This window comes from Petaurus breviceps, unplaced genomic scaffold, assembly GCF_028583685.1.
Source record: "Petaurus breviceps papuanus isolate PSGF00001 unplaced genomic scaffold, PetGlider_PUasm1.0 76, whole genome shotgun sequence".
NCBI lineage: Eukaryota > Metazoa > Chordata > Mammalia > Diprotodontia > Petauridae > Petaurus > Petaurus breviceps.
In genome coordinates this window covers 55,351,850-55,370,021 of record NW_027186473.1, presented here as the reverse complement: position 1 = coordinate 55,370,021, position 18,172 = coordinate 55,351,850, and the positions used below count along the sequence as shown (strand labels likewise).

The following is an 18,172-nucleotide window of genomic DNA, read 5'->3' as shown; positions in this document are numbered from 1 at the left end:
GTAGGGAAAAATGCAGTTATTAAAACCATCAATTCACTTGCCCTAGGCAAGAGCCAGTTGCCAAATGTAAGTTAAAATGAAGCTATTTCCATTGTATAGACTTAATTGTATAGTACTTCATTGTTTGACATGTTTGGGAAGTTTCCTGTGTTTTTCCAGGACATCTGATACTGAGTACTGAAAAAGCAGCAGTGATCTCTGTGTATGTGTATATTTATAAGTTTTTCTTTTCTTTTTTTTTTTTGAGTAACACATGATTACTAAGCCAAGAATTTAATTGCTTGAAACAGAATATAAGTATAAACAGTGTTGGCATTAGGTAATTAGTGTTATCAGTGAGGGGAGTGATGGAAGAATTTTATTTTGCATTGTTTTGACAATTTCAATTGGACTTTTTAGGTTCAGTTGACACTGTACACTTATTTGTCCACGGAATTCATTGGCACAGTCAACATATATAATGCAATTCGGAGAGTTGGAACAGTGCTTCTCGTAATGCATACACTGAAATACTATTACTGGACAGTGAATCCTCAGGATCGCAGTGGAATTACTCCAAAAGGCCTAGGTATGTTAATACCTAACAAAATTCCCGATTCCTCATTTCTCTTTCTCATCTTTTTCATACTATAATAATTATCTTCTGAATGCTCTTTATGTTTTTCCCTTTTGGGTAACATTTTACTCTAATACTTTTCATAATTTTCTTATTTTTTTTAATAGTTCTTACTTTGTGGTTTTAAAGTGATTAGTTTATATAATGGTAAAGAAGGGACTTTTGTTGGTAGATTTTCTCAGCAGGCCTAAGACTTTAAGATAGTTATGTGGATAATAAAACCCATTTACTAGATTCTTTGGTGGGTGTGTGTGTTTATGAGAGAGAGAGAGAAATTTAAATAATTGAACTCACTAAACTTAGAAATAATTCTGTTAGTTCTAAGTATGTTGGGCACAGTGATCAACTACCACCATTTGTTTTACTGGTAAAATACTTTTTTTCCTCCCATGAAGATCCTCATATTTTAGGAGATATTCATTATTGCTTTTCTTTTGTGTAATGAATATTCGCTCTTTCCAAGGATGCCTTTTTTTTTTTTTCCCAAAGAAAGAGGCCAGATTCTGGTGAGGAGAAACATTTTAATATAAAATGGTGGTGATAATTTTCATTTCTGTGAATCAGAGAAACAAAAACTCAAATTTTTATGACATCTTTTCTTTTATTTTACAAAAACAGTTATTCTCATGTCAGGGCTGTCATATAGGAATGACAATTGCCATGTAAGACACTGAGAGACTGTTGACTTGATCTGATATGTTACAATTTAATGGTACAACTCAGGCTCATGACTAATGGTCTGATATGTTAAGAAGAAAGACTTTTCGATTGGCCTTGAGGGGACCTGGGTTTTAATCCCAGTTCTGTCATTGAGTAGTTGTGTGGCCTTGAGCTAAATCAGTTTTCTTTTTGTCTTATTTTCCTTATTTATAAAATGAGGGGCTTATTTTATATCTTCAGTATGGTGCCTTTTATTTCTAAACTCCCATTCTAGCTATTATTTAGGGCCATTCAAAAATGGAATTTGTTTCACTTATTCCCCTACCTCCCCTCTTTCCCCACTATTGACAGTATCTTAGAGATGTCAGGATGACCATTTTTTAGATATGTTGTAGAGTAAATTCTATTCATGTGTGAGCTGGACTCTGGTCTCTGAGGTATTGCCTGACTCTGGAATTCTGTGATTTGTAACTCCTGTGAATGATATTGAGGAACTTCCTGGTGGTCTAAGAACCAGTTATATAAATGGTGACAGGTGGTATGGAGGGAGAGTTGATGTGTGGCAAGCAGGTACCTCATTTAAAAGTTTAGAACAATAGGTTTTTAGTTTCAAAAGCTTTCTAGTTAGGATTTATGTGGTTGAAACATGTAATTTGATTTAATGTTATCCATGTGTGACTTAGGGGAATATAGATAGAGGGAAGGAAGACAAAATTATTAAGCATTTTGGTTTGCTTCTTTATAAGATGATGGTCTGTAGTAAGATGTGTTCATTGTGGGTCAAAGTTAAAGGAAGAAAAAAATTGTTTTACATAATGAGTTAATTACTGTACTATTGTACAAATATTGATTATCAGAATTGTAGATTTTTACTTGTGTTGGTTCTTACCTTCAAATATTTCTTTGGAACTAAATATCCAAAAAGGCCTTTTATGAAATTGCTATCCTGATAATTAAGCATCGGAGCTGAAAGTGTTAGGGAATATTTCAGAATTAAGTTATTACCTTCAATTTGAACTGGAGACATTGCAAGTTCAGTTAATTCATTGTGAAGTTCTCTTTTTTGACTCTTAGAAAGTTAGGAAAGTGAATTTCTAGATTAGGTGATATAATTTAAACCTTATTGGTTAAAAAAAAGTATGAGAAAGAGCTTTGTAGCATGTAGTATAAATCCAAAATTTCATTATTAAGCAATAGAATAGTTATTATATTCTTTGAGAACATAATTTTATCTGTATAAGTGAATGAAAATGAATTTCATAATAAAAAAATAGATAAGTTTTGGGCCTCTATAATACTAAGTGCATTTTTTGCTTTAAAAGATGGACCTCGACCTAATCAGAAGGAAATTCTTTCCCTTCGAGCATTATTATTGATGTTCATTAAGCAGTTAGTAATGAAGGTGAGTAAACCTTTGTTTTGTTGCTTTGCCATATACTTTCCTTGTCTCTGATAGTTTGCAATTTTATATTGAGGTCAGTATCATCCTAATGATTCCTTGCTTTATCACTTAAATGAATAAAATAGAAATATAGGCCTTTTAAGAGTTTTCATTTATTTTCTTTTACATTTTTATGTATCTAGACCAAACTGTGTACCACCAATATGGTAGAAAGTAGCTCTGTTCCTGTGTTCAGGGTGAAATTATAATAGGTTTCCCTAATGTCTGCTTGGAATTCGTCTTATATTTAAAATTGATCCTCTTATATGGTAGTCATATTAAAGGAATATCTATACAAGGTGGATCAGTCTTGGAAAGAAGTAAATTTTCTCAATAGTCTGTAATATTAGTTTAAATAAAATTTGTGTTTTAAAAGTATGATCATGTTGGTATGATATTTTTTGCAATTCTATTATCTAGACATATTTGATGATAATATTGTAGTTAGCTTTCTCTTATGCTTAGGAAGTACTGTTTACTGAAGAAGGGCACTGGAGGATGGGTCAAGAAAACTCCTGGTTTTAATATTTACTTTCTCTGTGATCTGAAATGCCAGATTTTACCATGTTAATGTGTTTTTTTCTTCATTGAAAGAATGAGGATAGTAAAATATCTGTTTAGCCTATCTCAAAGGCTATATTGTGAGGAATAGGTGATATAATTTAAACCTCATTGGTTAAAAAAAAGTATGAGAAAGAGCTTTGTAGCATGTAGTATTTAAATCCAAAATTTCATTATTAAGCAATAGAATAGTTATTATATTCTTTGAGAACATAATACTTTTCCAAATTGTATAATTTTAATTTGAAAATATAAGCTAATTTTCTGTGTATGTCACATATCTAAATATCTTTAATCTTTTCTCAGTTTTACTCTACCTCTGTAGTCTCTATTCCTGATTCTCTTTTCCCTTTTCTTTTTCAACATATAGAAAAGGTACAGAATTTAACTCTAAAAATGGATATTGAGAAATCTGTGCTTCTTTGCAGTTTGGTCATCATAGTTTTCTATTTAGGGCTCTGTAGACATATACATTCACATGTGTGTTTTTCTCCATAAATTTATGACATATATGAATATGTGTGTATCTATGTTGTACATACTGTTTTTTATATGAACACACACATCCAAATATTTTATACTGTCTTAGATGTATAGTCTACAAGTATTTTCATGAATATTGCATTACCAAATATCAGTTTTATTATTTCTATCTAGGCTAATTCATATAGTTATATATTATACAACTTTTTGTTAAAATTTTAAGTAAAATTAACCATTTTATGTTGTTTGCTTTTTTTATTTTTAAGACAAATAAATGCCCAGATACAAATCTTTCTGTATATTTTGTTTCAACTAAAATTTTTTTTTTCATTTCACATAGAGAATGTAATTGTTTTACTTTTTAAGGATTCTGGAGTAAAAGAAGATGAACTTCAGGCCATTCTCAATTATCTACTTACTATGCATGAGGTAACATTTGACTTTTTAAATTATATTTTAAATTGGAACTGTATTATAGAGCATGTATTGTATTTAAATTTTACTTTTGGGGTGGCTAGGTGGCACAGTGAATAGAGCACCGGCCCTGGAGTCAGGAGTACTTGAGTTCAAATCCGGTCTCAGACACTTACCACAAAAACTAGCCATGTGACCTTGGGTGAGTCACTTAACCTCAATTGCCCTCCAAAAAGCAAAAAAATAAACAAACAAAAAATAAATTTTGCTTTTGAAGCAAAGTAATACTTTCCATGATTTTTTACATACTGTTATTGTTTGTTATATCTGAGGAATAAATATTTTAAATTAGGAATAAAGGCTCATAAAAAGGATTTCTTAGGAATATTCTCTTTTACCACAAGATGGCTCTGCAATGAGAAGGAAATTAGAGATAAAAGCCTCTCATATTTGTATTTAGATATCTTTAAACTGATTAGAATAACATGTCCAAATTATGTTGTTAAAGTGCATTTTTGTCTTTCAAGACACCAAAGCAAAGAATGAAAAACACATGGTATGTGGCTAAAAATGGATTTATTATGTTTTTATGATTCCTTTCTGTTTAATTTACAACTTTAGAGTATCACCTATTAATTTAAGCAATTAATTTGTAGTAGAATTAACATATTAGATAGCCTAAAGGAATTCTCAAACTAAACTTGGGATTCCTAGCATTATATTTTTATACCTTAGTACCAGGAAAAGGTAATTTATACCAGATATAAGTAATGCTTATGACAAAGTAAATGGGAAAATAAAATTGGTTGTATGAATATCTATAAAGAGTTGGATAAATAGCTAAAAACTGGGAACGGATTAAATGTTATATAAAGCATCACAGCATTAATTTTTGTTCTAGTTTATGTACTTATATTCTATTACACTCTTGATCTTGTGGCATATTTGGCTATGATATAAAGTAATTCCTTGTTTCTCCATTTACAAAGTGGTAGATAGCCTGGCAGCCATTGTTAATGAGATGAAATCTGAATCATTTTAGATCTTGGGTAAAGGAGCAAATTTATTTTCTTTACTAGAACATGTTTATCTAGATTTTTTAATGCTCTTACATCTTGAAGTGTTAAGGTGATTTGTTTTTCTTTGTTTAGGTATTTTTTTGTGTGTGTGGGTTTCTTTAGTGTTGCCTGACTTCCAACATCCATTACTACATGTACAATTTTTTTTTTGGCTAAATGATCATTTGAAATACCAGTAACTTTGTTCTTCCTTACTTTGGGGGCTTAAGTATTTGTCCCTGTCCATTTATTCTGTTATAATTGTTGAGACTCAGATACTGAATTAGAGGCTTAGGAGAAAATTCAAGTACTCTACATGTTCTAAAAATTACATTAATTTAAGAAGTGAGGTTAACAAATTATTAGAATCCAAAGAGTGATCTATGAATCTTGAATTTGTCTGTAATGCTCATATGTACTTCTATCAGAAATGGCCCAACCTTTTATTTTTTTTTTATATATCAGCTATAAACATTCTTGCATGTTACTATTAGTGTATAAGAGACTCTCTGGATTGTTTATGCTAGAAAATATTCACAGTAATATTGATAAAAATTTTTGGTCTGAAGGAAGTTTCAGAAAAGGTCCACATATCTTTATAATGAATACTATAATGAATATAAAATAATGGATAAAGTGGATTGTAGGGGACCTCCCTGTTAATTTGAGAATACTTGGACTTTACTCATGACAAAGGAAACAAAAAGAAAGCAGCACTTAAATAATATTCCCCCTTTCAGACTGTATCATATTGTTCAGTACTTTTGTATTTTGTTTTTGTACTTTTGACCTTTATGTTCCACTAAATATTTATATTAGTAAGTTAATCTTTCATATATATATATAGGCTATTTGATTCCTTCTCTTTTATGTTTTCAAACCAATCTTAATTTGTCTTTCCCCCTTCCCTCCTTTGGTGAAAATTATGGTCTATTATGGTTAAAAATTAATTGATTTAAAAAAAATTTTTTTAAATCAAAATAGGATGACAATCTAATGGATGTACTACAGCTATTGGTTGCATTGATGTCAGAACATCCTAGCTCTATGATCCCTGCTTTTGACCAGAGGAATGGATTACGGTAAGAACTTACTAGTATATTTCAAAGCATTCAAATCATAGAATGATTATTTCTAAAATATATTAAGGCATCTAAGTGCTAAGATAGCATTTGATCTTACTTCACGGTTTGAGTTAAAAAGTAAAATTGTCACAGTTGTATGTGACAGACTCATGGGATAGACATTTACCTGTTGCATCTTGAAAGCTACCATTTAATTTACTTAAATCATGCATGAATCTCAAAACAGGCTATTGTTTAATTCTTTATTCATTTGATTCTGTTAATATTAACAAGTTGTATTTTCCCATCATGTAGTTTAAAGAAATGGGATTAATTATAATTTCTCTGTATTAGTAGTGGGATGAAAGTAAATTTTGCCATAGGTACAATTTTATTACAGGAAATTACTGTTAGGATAATTCTTTTATAAAGCTATTTCCATGTTCCAAAGGCTAGCCCATAGTAATTGTCCTCTGTTGGTATGGGTGTAGGAAATTTATAATTGATTTCATGTAATAAAAATGCTATATGAGATAGTGAAGTCAATACTTTTTCATATATATATTGATCAAAAGTGTTTCCTCTTTAAAAAAAATCTCATCGTGTCCTGTTTGTGGTAGAAGTAAAGGGGAGATTTGAACTAATAATTAACTAGATGCTTTTATATATTTATAGTTATTCTGTCAAGCAACAATTTCCCTTTTCTTCAGTGGTTCTCAACCCTGGAATCTTAGTCTTCTGAAAGAAGAAACTCACCTAAACTCCTAAATGACACAACAAAACATTTTAGGATTAATAAAAAAGATTGTAGAATTTTGATGTGTAAAAGCATCGGAATTCTGTAGGCTTGATAGCTCCTGCTGTGCTTTGTGTTCCGGAGCACTTTTTCACTTGCTGGGTCCCATTTAGTAGAGCTTGGATGTCAACTCTGATTTTTGGTGAGAGTACATTTTGCTGTTGTTACTTAATGCTTTTTGGTCTTTAAAGGTTTGATTTCTGTAGTTCTTGGGATCATAGCTTTAAAGCTGGAATGAACCTCATTTGCAATATAGTATAACTTCCTCATTTAAAAGATGATGAAACTGAGAACTATGGAAGTTTTAAGTGAGTGTTTATTTCCTCTTGATACACTATCACCCATTCAATTCTGGTAGCTTCCAGAAGAACTAGTTCAGGTGTTCTGTTAGAATAGTGACCAAGTGCCTTGTATTGCTTACCCTGTGGTTAAAAACAGATATCCAAAAAGCATAGAGATAATGTGCTTGTCTGGTCCATTATGATGTTTTTATGAAAATATCAAAGGAACAAGCTGAGCCTTCCTGAGTTTCAGAATGAGGAAATTAATTAGGTGCCTTCAGAAAGAGATTGATGGATTGATGGCATGGTAGATAGGCAGCATGATTTATTTGAAAGATCCCTGGATTTAGAGACAGAGGATCTGTGGGATCCTGTGTGACTTTACACTAGTCATTTAATTTCTCGAGGGCTCATTTCCCTTATCTGTAAATAAGGGAGTTGAATTCAATCATCACAATCTTACAGATCTCAATCCATGATTTTATGACATCTTTATTTAATTATTAATTACATTAATATCTTTATGGATGTCTGAATGTGTGTGTCTGGATGTGTTTTATAATCATAAGTATTTAGCACTAAGAGAGTGAAATCATCTAGGGAGATAAAAAAGAAGAGGCTTTAAAATAGTATTAATAGAAGTAATTATTTTCACAGGTCTAAGCAAGAAATGTTCTACCTCAGACTTTTGAATTTGCATATGTTGTGACCTTTTAAAGAGCAATTTACCATTTAATTGAATAGAGAAAACAAATGTCTAAACCATTAATATTTAGAATTTTAAAATATATGCTCTAATATCAAGAACATTTATTCTTTGGTAGTGCTTGGATGACAGTGGGTTATATGTTGCAGTCTTCTCACCTTCACCTTGAACCTCTTGATTTTTCTGTGTGTGATATTAATTTTTAATTGTTCAAATATTGCTGTACTCCATGTGTGCTCCAAACACTAATACTGCTAGAATGTTGGGATCAGAGAAATGAACCTTTCTTTCCATCGGTAACTTGGGATCATTATAGGAGCTTTTTAGGTATTGCTAAAATAATTTCAGCATATGAGTACAGATTGCCTTTTCTTCCTTAGAAATCTTATGTCTACCTAACAGATACTTTAATCTATCTCTTCCAATAGTGCATATGTAGAATTCATCACAGAATATTATTAACGTGCTAAATATAAATTCTTACTTACTAAATAATACGTTAAAAAAACTACACAGTCATAATTTGAAAGGGACCTCGGAGCTAAACAATATAATCCCTTCTAAAATACATCCAAAATGCTGGACCATACACCCATTGTTTGACAATCTCAGTAGAGTGAAGGAGAAACTAAGAATTGCCAAGGCACCTCACTTTTGGAGGACTATTAGGAAGTTTTTCCTTATATAAAACTTAATTCTACTTCTTTGGAACTAGCTCTGTCCTCTTCAATGAAGTAAAACAAGTCTTTTTAAAATATTATAGTCCTTCAGATAGCTGAAGACCTCTCTTATGGCCCCCCTAAGACTTCTTTTCTTCGGTTGCTTCAACCAATTGTCATATATCCTCTTCTCCTGTTTGCTTTCTTTTGGATGTCATCCAACTTCTTAGCCCTCCTAAAATGGAATGTCTGCAGTTGGAAACAGTACACCAAATGTAGTTTAGCTAGAACTGGGTATGGTCAGTCAGTCACCTGCCTAGCCTTTCATCTTGAGCATCTTCAGTTTGTTCTGTATATAGTTTGTTTGTATGTAGTTATTTGCATGTTGTCCCTTCCTTTAGATTTTTAACTCTTTGAGAGTCAGAACTTTTTGACTTTCTTTTTAGCATAGTGCTTTGCATATAGCAGGCACTTAAATGTTTATTGACTGACTGACTAGACTACAGAGTATAGTAAGATATTAAGAACACTGGAAAGGTAAGAAGTGAGCATGTTTTAAAGGGCTTTAAGAGGCAAACAAAATTTTATATTTGAACTTGGAGGCAATAGGCAGAAACTGGAGTTGATTGAATGGGTGAGGGGTTGTGTGTGTGTGTGTTTGTGTGTGTGGGAGAGAAACAATCAGATACAGAGAGAGAGAGAGAGAGAGAGAGAGAGAGAGAGATGTAGTCAGACTTGTATTTTAGGAAGATCAGTTTGATATCTGAGTGAAAGATGCATTTGAGTAAGGGGAGGCTTGAGGCAGGAAAACCAACCAGCAGGCTGTTGTTGTAGTATAGGCTTGAGGCCTATTGGTGGTAGTGTTTAATGTTAGAAGGGGGTCTATTTAAGAGATATTATGAGGGTAGTAATGGAAGAATTTGACAACTGATTGAATATTGGGAGGTGAGAGAGAGGAATCCAAGGTGATAACTTGCTAGGTAATTAAAAATTAATATGATAGGGGCAGCTAGGTGGCACAGTGAATAGAGCACCGACCCTGGAGTCATGAGGACCTGAGTTAAAATCCAGCCTCAGACACTTAACATAAAAACTAGCCGTGTGACCTTGGGCAAGTCACTTTACCCCAATTGCCCTCCAAAAAAAACCAACAAAAAAAATTAATATGACACATAGAGAAATCAAGAGGTTCAAGGTGAGGGTGAAAAGACTGCAACATATAACCCGTTGTCATCCAAGCATTACCAAAGAATAACGTGTAGGTTTTGAGTCTGGGTCACTGAAAGGATGGTGCTATCCTTGACTGTACAAAGAAATTAAGAAGAGGGAAGGGCTTTGGGGGAAAGATAATGACTTCAGATGCAAAATGGCTATTTGATCTTTGGCCAAATGGCTTCTGTGTTTGTGAGGTCATGTTTGTGTGTGTGTGTGTATGTGTGTGTGTGTGTGTGTGTATGTATATATAGCATAGGTATTAAATATGTTATATGTATTAAATGTATGTTTTACATTATATATTTTACTATATATTATATATAAAATTATCTCATAACTTTTAACTATTAATCACGACCAGATTATCAATAATTTTAATTAGTGGCATCTGGATTAATGTTTTTATTTTTTTTCCCCAAACCATGTCTTTTATTGGTAAATTGAAAGAAACTTTGTGCATGCTGTTTTCCAGCTGGCTTATTATTAGTCATTTATTTTTATCCATTCATTCATTCATTCATTTATTTATAGTCATACAGGATCTTTTCCTTAAATAAGAATAAAATATTTCTACACATACATTTGTTTTGTTTTGTTTTGCCTTTTGGAGGGCAGTTGGGGTTAAGTAACTTGCCCAAGGTTACATGGCTGGTTTTTTTGTGTTAAATGTCTGAGGCCGGATCCGAACTCAGGTCCTCCTGACTCTGGGGCTGGTGCTTTACTTACACATACATATTTTTGATACAGATTTATTAGATACACTTATTTCTGAATTCTTTAGATATCACAAATTTTTTGGTTAAATAAAATTAATATAAATTATAAATTAATGTAAGTAATATTACCTTGTTTCTAAAATCGTAATTATTGCTAATAATAGAGAAATATCCACTGCCACTAATATAAGAATACTTATTGTTACCTCTAAGTTCTTAAGTGTTCTTTGTTCATAATGTGTAGTTAAGGATTTTATTTTAGATCATGTATAGTCCATTCTCTTCATTTTGCTGATTAAAAAATCATCTTACTTGATTCAACCATAGTAGAAATGAATTCTCTCTGAAGTAGGAATTTTTTTTTTGGCATTGGCATGTACAACATTTAATTGTGTGTAATTTTTTTTTTTTTTTTGCTGTCAACATTGAGCTCAATGTTATTTGTAGTAATTACTCAGTCTTTGCATTAGTTGCTTCACTGTAAATAATTGAAGAAAGTATTATTGTTTCTGTATTATGGTGGACTTGAACGACACCATTGAAATGGAAATAAATAACCATTTTCAAATACTTTTTTAGAGAGATATTTAAATTTAGTTAGCCAAGATAATATTATATTTAAAAAATGTGAATATTTAAACTAAGTCTGGACGTTTAAAAAACAACTTTATGTAGTATATTTTGGCTCAGTAGTTTTTTGAGTAATAATTAAAAATTGTTTATGCCCCTTAAACTTAGAAAATTTGAATTTATAAAACTTCGGAAATACCAGAATTCCTTGGTTTAGAATTTTTTGTTGTGGTGAGTGCAATTATTAGAATGATTCTCTGTTCTGTCTTGAAAACAGAACCAAATAAACACTGTAATTTGATTTCTTGCCTCCAGAAAAGAGCTTCTTTTAAAAAACATTAGTGGCCATTTCAGATTTTCTTACTATTTTTCGTATCACATTTTTATATAAAGAAAAACGTGCTACTTGTTTCCTTGAGTTGAATTTTGTCGAATTTATATACTAAAAATTAAATAGGCTGTGACCTTGGTTAGTGCTAATATAATTAATTTCTTAATGAATACCTTTAATCTTAAAGTTATGTCTACTTGAAAATTTTTTTTTCAGTGTTCTTAGTGTCTTTCAGTTCTAATTTGTTATTATTTATGTAGAAAAATTGAGTGTTCCTTGCTAGTTAACTTTTGCCCTTGGTGAAGGTACCTCATGGGGTGTCTAGGTATCTCAGTGAATAGAGTATCTCATCTGGAGTCCTGAAGACCTGATTCAGATTTGACTTCATGTACTTTCTAGTGGTTCTGGACTTACCAGCTCTCAGCCTAATTTCCTCATCTGTGAAATGGGGATAATAATGGCTCCTAGCCCTAAGCATTCCTGTGAGGGTCAAATGAATGAATATTTGTAAAGCACTCAGCACTGTACCTGGCATATAATAAGCTGTGTTAGCTTTTATCATTATGTAACTCAAAGCAAAGGCAACTTCCAAGGTTCCTAATACCTGCATAGTAACTCTCTATTTATTCAGTGACAAATTAAGGCCAAACATTCAGGCAACATAGAAAATCAAAACCAAGAAAATCAGTGTAACTCAGTCATTTAGCAAATTCTCAATTCAATCACAAAGTATCTCAATTCAGTCACAAAATATAGAGTCAAAGTACTCCACCCCTGGCTAGTACATTTATTTAGTCAATCACAAAGTCTCTCTTCTCAAATGGAGATTAGTTTCCAATCATAAACAAAGTGCATTCTTTTGGTCTGTCACAGAGCACAAAAAGTCAAAAGTTTCCCCACCCCTTGATCACAACTGAATTACAGTTATCTTCTGTTAAAGCCTGGTACCCTCTCCAAAGGGGGAGTGGAGAGCACAAAGGCCATCTACCCCTAAGCCACAACAAGGGTAAGATATCAGCTCAGCTTAGCTGAAGGAGAGGTCTTTTCTTCATCTTGACCTAAGGCAAGTTCTCAGCAATCTCTGTTCCTGGTGAGACAAAACTTAACAAGGCCACAAGATACATTGCCAGTGTCCTCATCAGTTCACTCTCTGCCTGCAGAACAGTCTCAGGACCCCTGAAAACATCAGCAAGATCATCCTCCATCATTTCTGTAAACATACAACAAGAAAATCCTTCTTCAGGGCTTCTGAACCAACAGCAAGGTTCCAGAACCTCTGCAACAACAGCGCTGTCCTTCACCAGCAGATGAATCTGGCAGAACAATTTCAAAACAGACATAAAAAATGCCAGCACCCCAGTCACACCTCCTCAGTTCTTGGCAGCTCCGGGTGGCAGCTCTCATAAGTCCTGGGTTGCTTCAGCTGGCCTTCAGCAGTCTCTCTCAGCAACTTTTGCCCCTGGCAATTCTCCTCTCTCTGTGCCTTTGTGATACTGCTCCCCAAAAGTTCTTCTGGCCTCCTCTGTTTCGGCTTGTGTCTAAATCCACCACACCAGCTCCTCCCAGTTCAGACCCCTGTCTTCATGGTCAGCAAGTCCATCCCACAAATGGGATTCACAAGCTCTGGGCTTCAATACTCAACCCCAAACCAAGCCCATACAGGGGGATCTTTACATTCCATTACCATTGCACATTATCATCATCATTGATCTATATGTTTTTAGTCTCCTTCCAAATTATTCTTCTCTTGGCACTCTTAGATCGAACAGTATTAGCCTTCTTGCTGCCCCACAAACACAGCATTCCAATTCCTGTTTCTTTGCCTTTGTGCTGGCTGTCCTTCATTCCTGGATTCTCTGCCTCATAACTTCCCTGACTTTCAAGATTCACCCCAAATCCCATCTTCTTTAGCAGGTCTTTCCTCAGCTGTTAGTGTCTTCTTTCAAATTACCTTACATTTATTCTGTATAGATCTTGTAGGTACATAGCTATTTATGTATACACTCCTTGGCTGCATCTGCCATTGCTATTTTTCTTTGTTTCTCCAACACTTAGCATTATAGTAAATGCTTGTTATTATACTGACTGCTTCTTTAAAATATTAAGAGTACTCAGATAACAGATTATTATGAAATATTATTATTGTTATCATCATCATTGTCATTATAAGTTAACATTAACATAATGCTTACTTTGTGCCAGGCACAGTGGTAACACTTTAAAATTTTCTAATTTGATCCTCACTAGAACCCTGGGAGGTAGAGCAGTTATCATCTTCATTTTACAAATGAGGAAACTAAGACAAACAATAGTTCCAGGATTACATAGCTAGTAAATGTCTGAGGTCAAATTTGAATTTAGATCTTTCTGACTTGAGGCTATGTGCTCCTAGATCTTAGATAATCATAGATAATTCCATAATAGAGAGAAAAATGTCTCTATATTGGATTTCTACTATAGTTTTTAATGTCATGAATTTGGAAACTGTCATATTAAAAAATGATAGTATTTGTTTTAATTTGTATTCTCATTTTTGTCAAAAGTTTAAACAAATTAATGGACTTTATTTGCCTTTTCTCCATTGAAGCAACTATAGTCAGTTATGGTGATAGTAAACAAATTGTCAAGTTTGACATTAATGAGTTATGAATGCATTTTATCTGCTCTGGTGATGTTGCTTGCTTATCATGTCACTTTGATTTTAAATTGGTTCTATAGCTTAATGAGTGTATTTATTAAAAATTGCTCATATCTACATTTAAAAAATTAACCCAAGGCATTTTGTTTCTAATTTTCTCCTATATAGAGTGATCTACAAACTTTTGGCATCCACAAGTGAAGGGATCAGAGTACAGGCTCTCAAATCATTGGGTTACTTTTTGAAACATCTACCCCCAAAGTGAGTATAGATCAGCTCCAAAAAGGATTTTTATGTTAATTTTTGTTAATTTACTAATGTTATTTTAAAATTATCAGTTAAATAATTTTCTTTCTTTCCCTTACTCTCTCTAATAAAAATCTTGTAACATATAAGCATATTAAAGTAAAACAAATTCTACAATAACCATCTGTAAATATTTGTGCCTCGTTCTGCATATTAATCCACTGCTTCTTTATCATGGTCTAGGTAGCATTCATTATTAGTTCTGATTGATCAGAGTTGTAAAGTCTTTTATAGTGGCTGTTATAGTATGAGTTGTTTTGGTTCTTCTCATTTCATTCTGAATTAGTCTGTACAATATTTTGGTTTTTGCTTTTTGGAGGGGCATTTGGGGTAAGTGACTTGCCCAAAGTCACACGGCTAGTTAAGTGTTAAGTGTCTGAGGCCGGATTTGAACTCAGGTCCTCCTGACTCCAGTGCTCTATTCACTGTGCCACCTAGCACTGTGCAATTCTTAACAAATTTTTCTGAAACAGCCTCTTCCTTCATTTATTTTCTCTTCAAAAATTTATTATTTATTTTCAGTATTCTTTCATTCTTAAATTTTGAGTTCCAAATTCTTTCCCCGCTTCCCACACCTTCCATACCCTCTGAGAAGGCAAGTACAATATCAATTATACATGTGAAATCATAAAAAACGTATTTCCATATTAGCCATATTACAAAAAAATGCAAACAAAGAGAGAAATTCATTTTGCACTCAGAGTTCATCACTTCTCTATCTGAAGATAGATAGAATTTTTTTCATCCTTTGGAATTGTCTTGGGATCATTGTATTGATCAGAATAGTGAAGTCTTTTGCAGTTCATCATCATTACAACATTGCTGTTACTGTATACAGTGAACTCTTTGTTTTTCTCACTTCACTTTACAGTAGTTTATATAGATGTTGCTATGTTTTTTTTGAAAACACTCACCTTCTCATTTCTTAGAGCACAGTAATACTCTATAACAATCATATACCACAACTTGTTCATCTCTTCCTTGATTGATAACATCCCCATATATTCCAATTCTTTGTTACCACAAAAAGAGCTGTTATATATATTTTTGTACACATGGATCCTTTTTCTTTGATTTCTTTAGGGTACAGATCTAATAGTGGTATTGACAGGTCAAAGGCTATGCATGTTTTTATATCTTCTTTGGACATAATTCTAAATTGCTTTCCAAAATGATTAGACCATGTTTCAGCTCTACTAACAATTTATTAGCGTACCTATTTTTCCTTGTCCCCTCCATTGTTTGTGTTTTCTCATAGGTGTGAACCATTTTATTAACATTTAACTAATTATTGAATTATTAATAATTAAAATTAATTTAATCTCACATCGGTTTTAGTTTGCATTCCTCTTGTTTAATTATTAGTGACTTAGAGCATTTTTTCCACATTACTATAAATAACTTTGATTTCTTCTTCTGAAAATTGCCTGTTTATGTTCTTTGACAATTTATCAATTGGGAAATGGCTCTTATTTTTATAAATGTGACTCAGTTCCCTATATGTTTAAGAAATGAGGCCTTTGGAGTGGCTAGAGGAGGTACAGTGAATAGAACACCAGACCTGGAGTCAGGAGGACCTGAGTTCAAATCTGACCTCAGACACTTAACACTTACTAGCTGTAACCTTGGGCAAGTCACTTAACCCCAATTGCCCTGCCTTCCCCCCCTGCAAAAAGTAAAAAAAAAAGAAATGAGGCCTTTATCACAGAAACTTACTGTAAATTTTTTTGATATTCCTTTATTGTCCATGGTACCTTTTAGCAAAATGTAATTTCCCTAATGATTTCTTTTAATAAAGTTCTGTTTTTGCTTTTGTTTTATCTGAGATCATGATTACTACCCTTTCCTTTTCTTTTTAGTTTTAGCTGAAGCATAATTCCATCCCTTTATTTTAACCTCTTAGGTGTCTTTTTGTTTCAAGTGTATTTCTTGTAAACCATATACTGTCAGATTCTAGTTTTTAATACAAGCTTTTATCCACTTCTTTTTTATGGATGAGCTTATCCCATTCACATTTACATTTATAATTACTTTGTATTTCCCTCCAGCCTATTTTCTTCTGTTTATCTTTCTCTCTCTCCTTTTATCCTGTCTCTCCTCAAATGTCTGTTTTGCTTTTGATTACGGCCTCCCTTAATCTTCCTTCTCTTTTATCATCCCTCCCCCACTTCCAGCCCCAAATTTCTTATCCCCTTCCTCTTTTATTCTGTGTGTGTGTGTGTCTACATGTATCTATAGAGATAGATATAATTTCCTTTTTGAAGCAGTTTTGATGAGAAAGAGGTTCAGGAATTGCCCACCACTCCTCCTGCCCCATTTTCCTCTTCACTATAAAAGATCTGCCTTGTGCACCTCCTTTATGTGAGAAAATTTCCTCCATTTTCTCTCTCCCTTCCACATTCTCCCAGTGCATCTCTTTTTCTCACCTTTTTTTTTTTTTTTTGCGCGGAGAGGGAGTTCATCCCAACATAACTGAGGCCTTCCATCTTTGTAGACTTTGTAGACTCCATATTCCTTTCCAGAATGACTAGACTAGTTCACACTTTTAACAACAGTGCATTATTGTACTTCTTTTCCAACATTTGTCATTTTCCCTTTTTTGGTCAATTTTGCCATTTTAATTGGTGTATCCAGTGATTTTGATGATTATTCCTTTGTAATGTAGTTTGATATCTGCCTTTCTAAAAATAAAATTCTTAGGAGATATATGTACTATTCTTCCTTATAGGAATATAAATGGTTTAACTTTATTAAATAAACCCCTTGTGATTACTCTTTCATGTTTACCTTTTTATGCTTCTCTTGAGACTTCTGTTTTGAATGTTAAATGTTCATCAGGAATGCTTGAAAGTCCTCTATTTAATTAAATGACCATTGTTTCCCCTTGAAGGACTATACTCAGTTTTGCTGGGTAGGTTATTTTTGTTTGTAGTCCTAATGCCTTTGCCTTCCAGAATATCATATTCCAAGCTCTCTGTTTCTTTAACATGGAAGTTGCTAAATCTTAACTAGGAAACTGAGGAAGTCAAAGTTCACATGTATCTGCCTTTAAATGGAAGCTGTACTTCTAACCCAGGTGAAATAGAGTCTCCCACCTCAAAAAAAGTTGTAGTTATGTTACAATATAAAGCATTATAACGTTAACATAAGATATTTTAATAATAAAGGCAAGGGGACAGCACACACACACACACACACACACACACTCACACACTGTTGTTCAGTTGTGTCCATCTCTTTGTGACCCCATTTGGGATTTTCTTGACAAAGGTACTGGAGTGGTTTGCCATTTCCTTCTCCAGCTGATTTTAAAGATGAGGAACCTGAGGCAAATAGGATTTTGTGACTTGCTCAGGTCACACAGCTGGTGAGTGACTGAAGTCAAATTTGAACTCGGGTTTCCCTGCCTTTAGGCTCTGTACTTTATCCATGGTGCCACCTAGCTTCCCATGTATATGTACATATGTACATGTATGTATGTGTAGATATGATTTTATATATACTGTACACCCACATTTTTGTCTTTCTTTGATCTTCTTGGGTATAACCCTTGTAATGATTTTGCTTGGGCAGAAGATAGGCACAGTTAAATAACTTTTAAAACATAGTTCCATATTCCTTTCCAGAATGACTAGACTAGTTCACACTTTTAACAAT

General features: G+C 33.1%; 1 protein-coding gene across 2 annotated transcripts in view; it reads left to right on the top strand.

Annotated features, from left to right (window-relative positions):
- Positions 1-403: 403 nt before the first annotated feature.
- The window catches only part of LRBA (LPS responsive beige-like anchor protein), a 737,508-nt gene continuing 719,739 nt past the window's right edge, over positions 404-18,172 (top strand). For both annotated transcript variants that reach the window (XM_069105500.1, XM_069105498.1), the window contains exons 1-5: positions 404-568; positions 2,599-2,678; positions 4,128-4,190; positions 6,218-6,315; positions 14,378-14,470. In XM_069105500.1, coding sequence (XP_068961601.1) covers positions 496-568; positions 2,599-2,678; positions 4,128-4,190; positions 6,218-6,315; positions 14,378-14,470 — 407 coding nt within the window. In that variant the 5' untranslated portion in view covers positions 404-495. The remainder of the gene's footprint in view (positions 569-2,598; positions 2,679-4,127; positions 4,191-6,217; positions 6,316-14,377; positions 14,471-18,172) is intronic.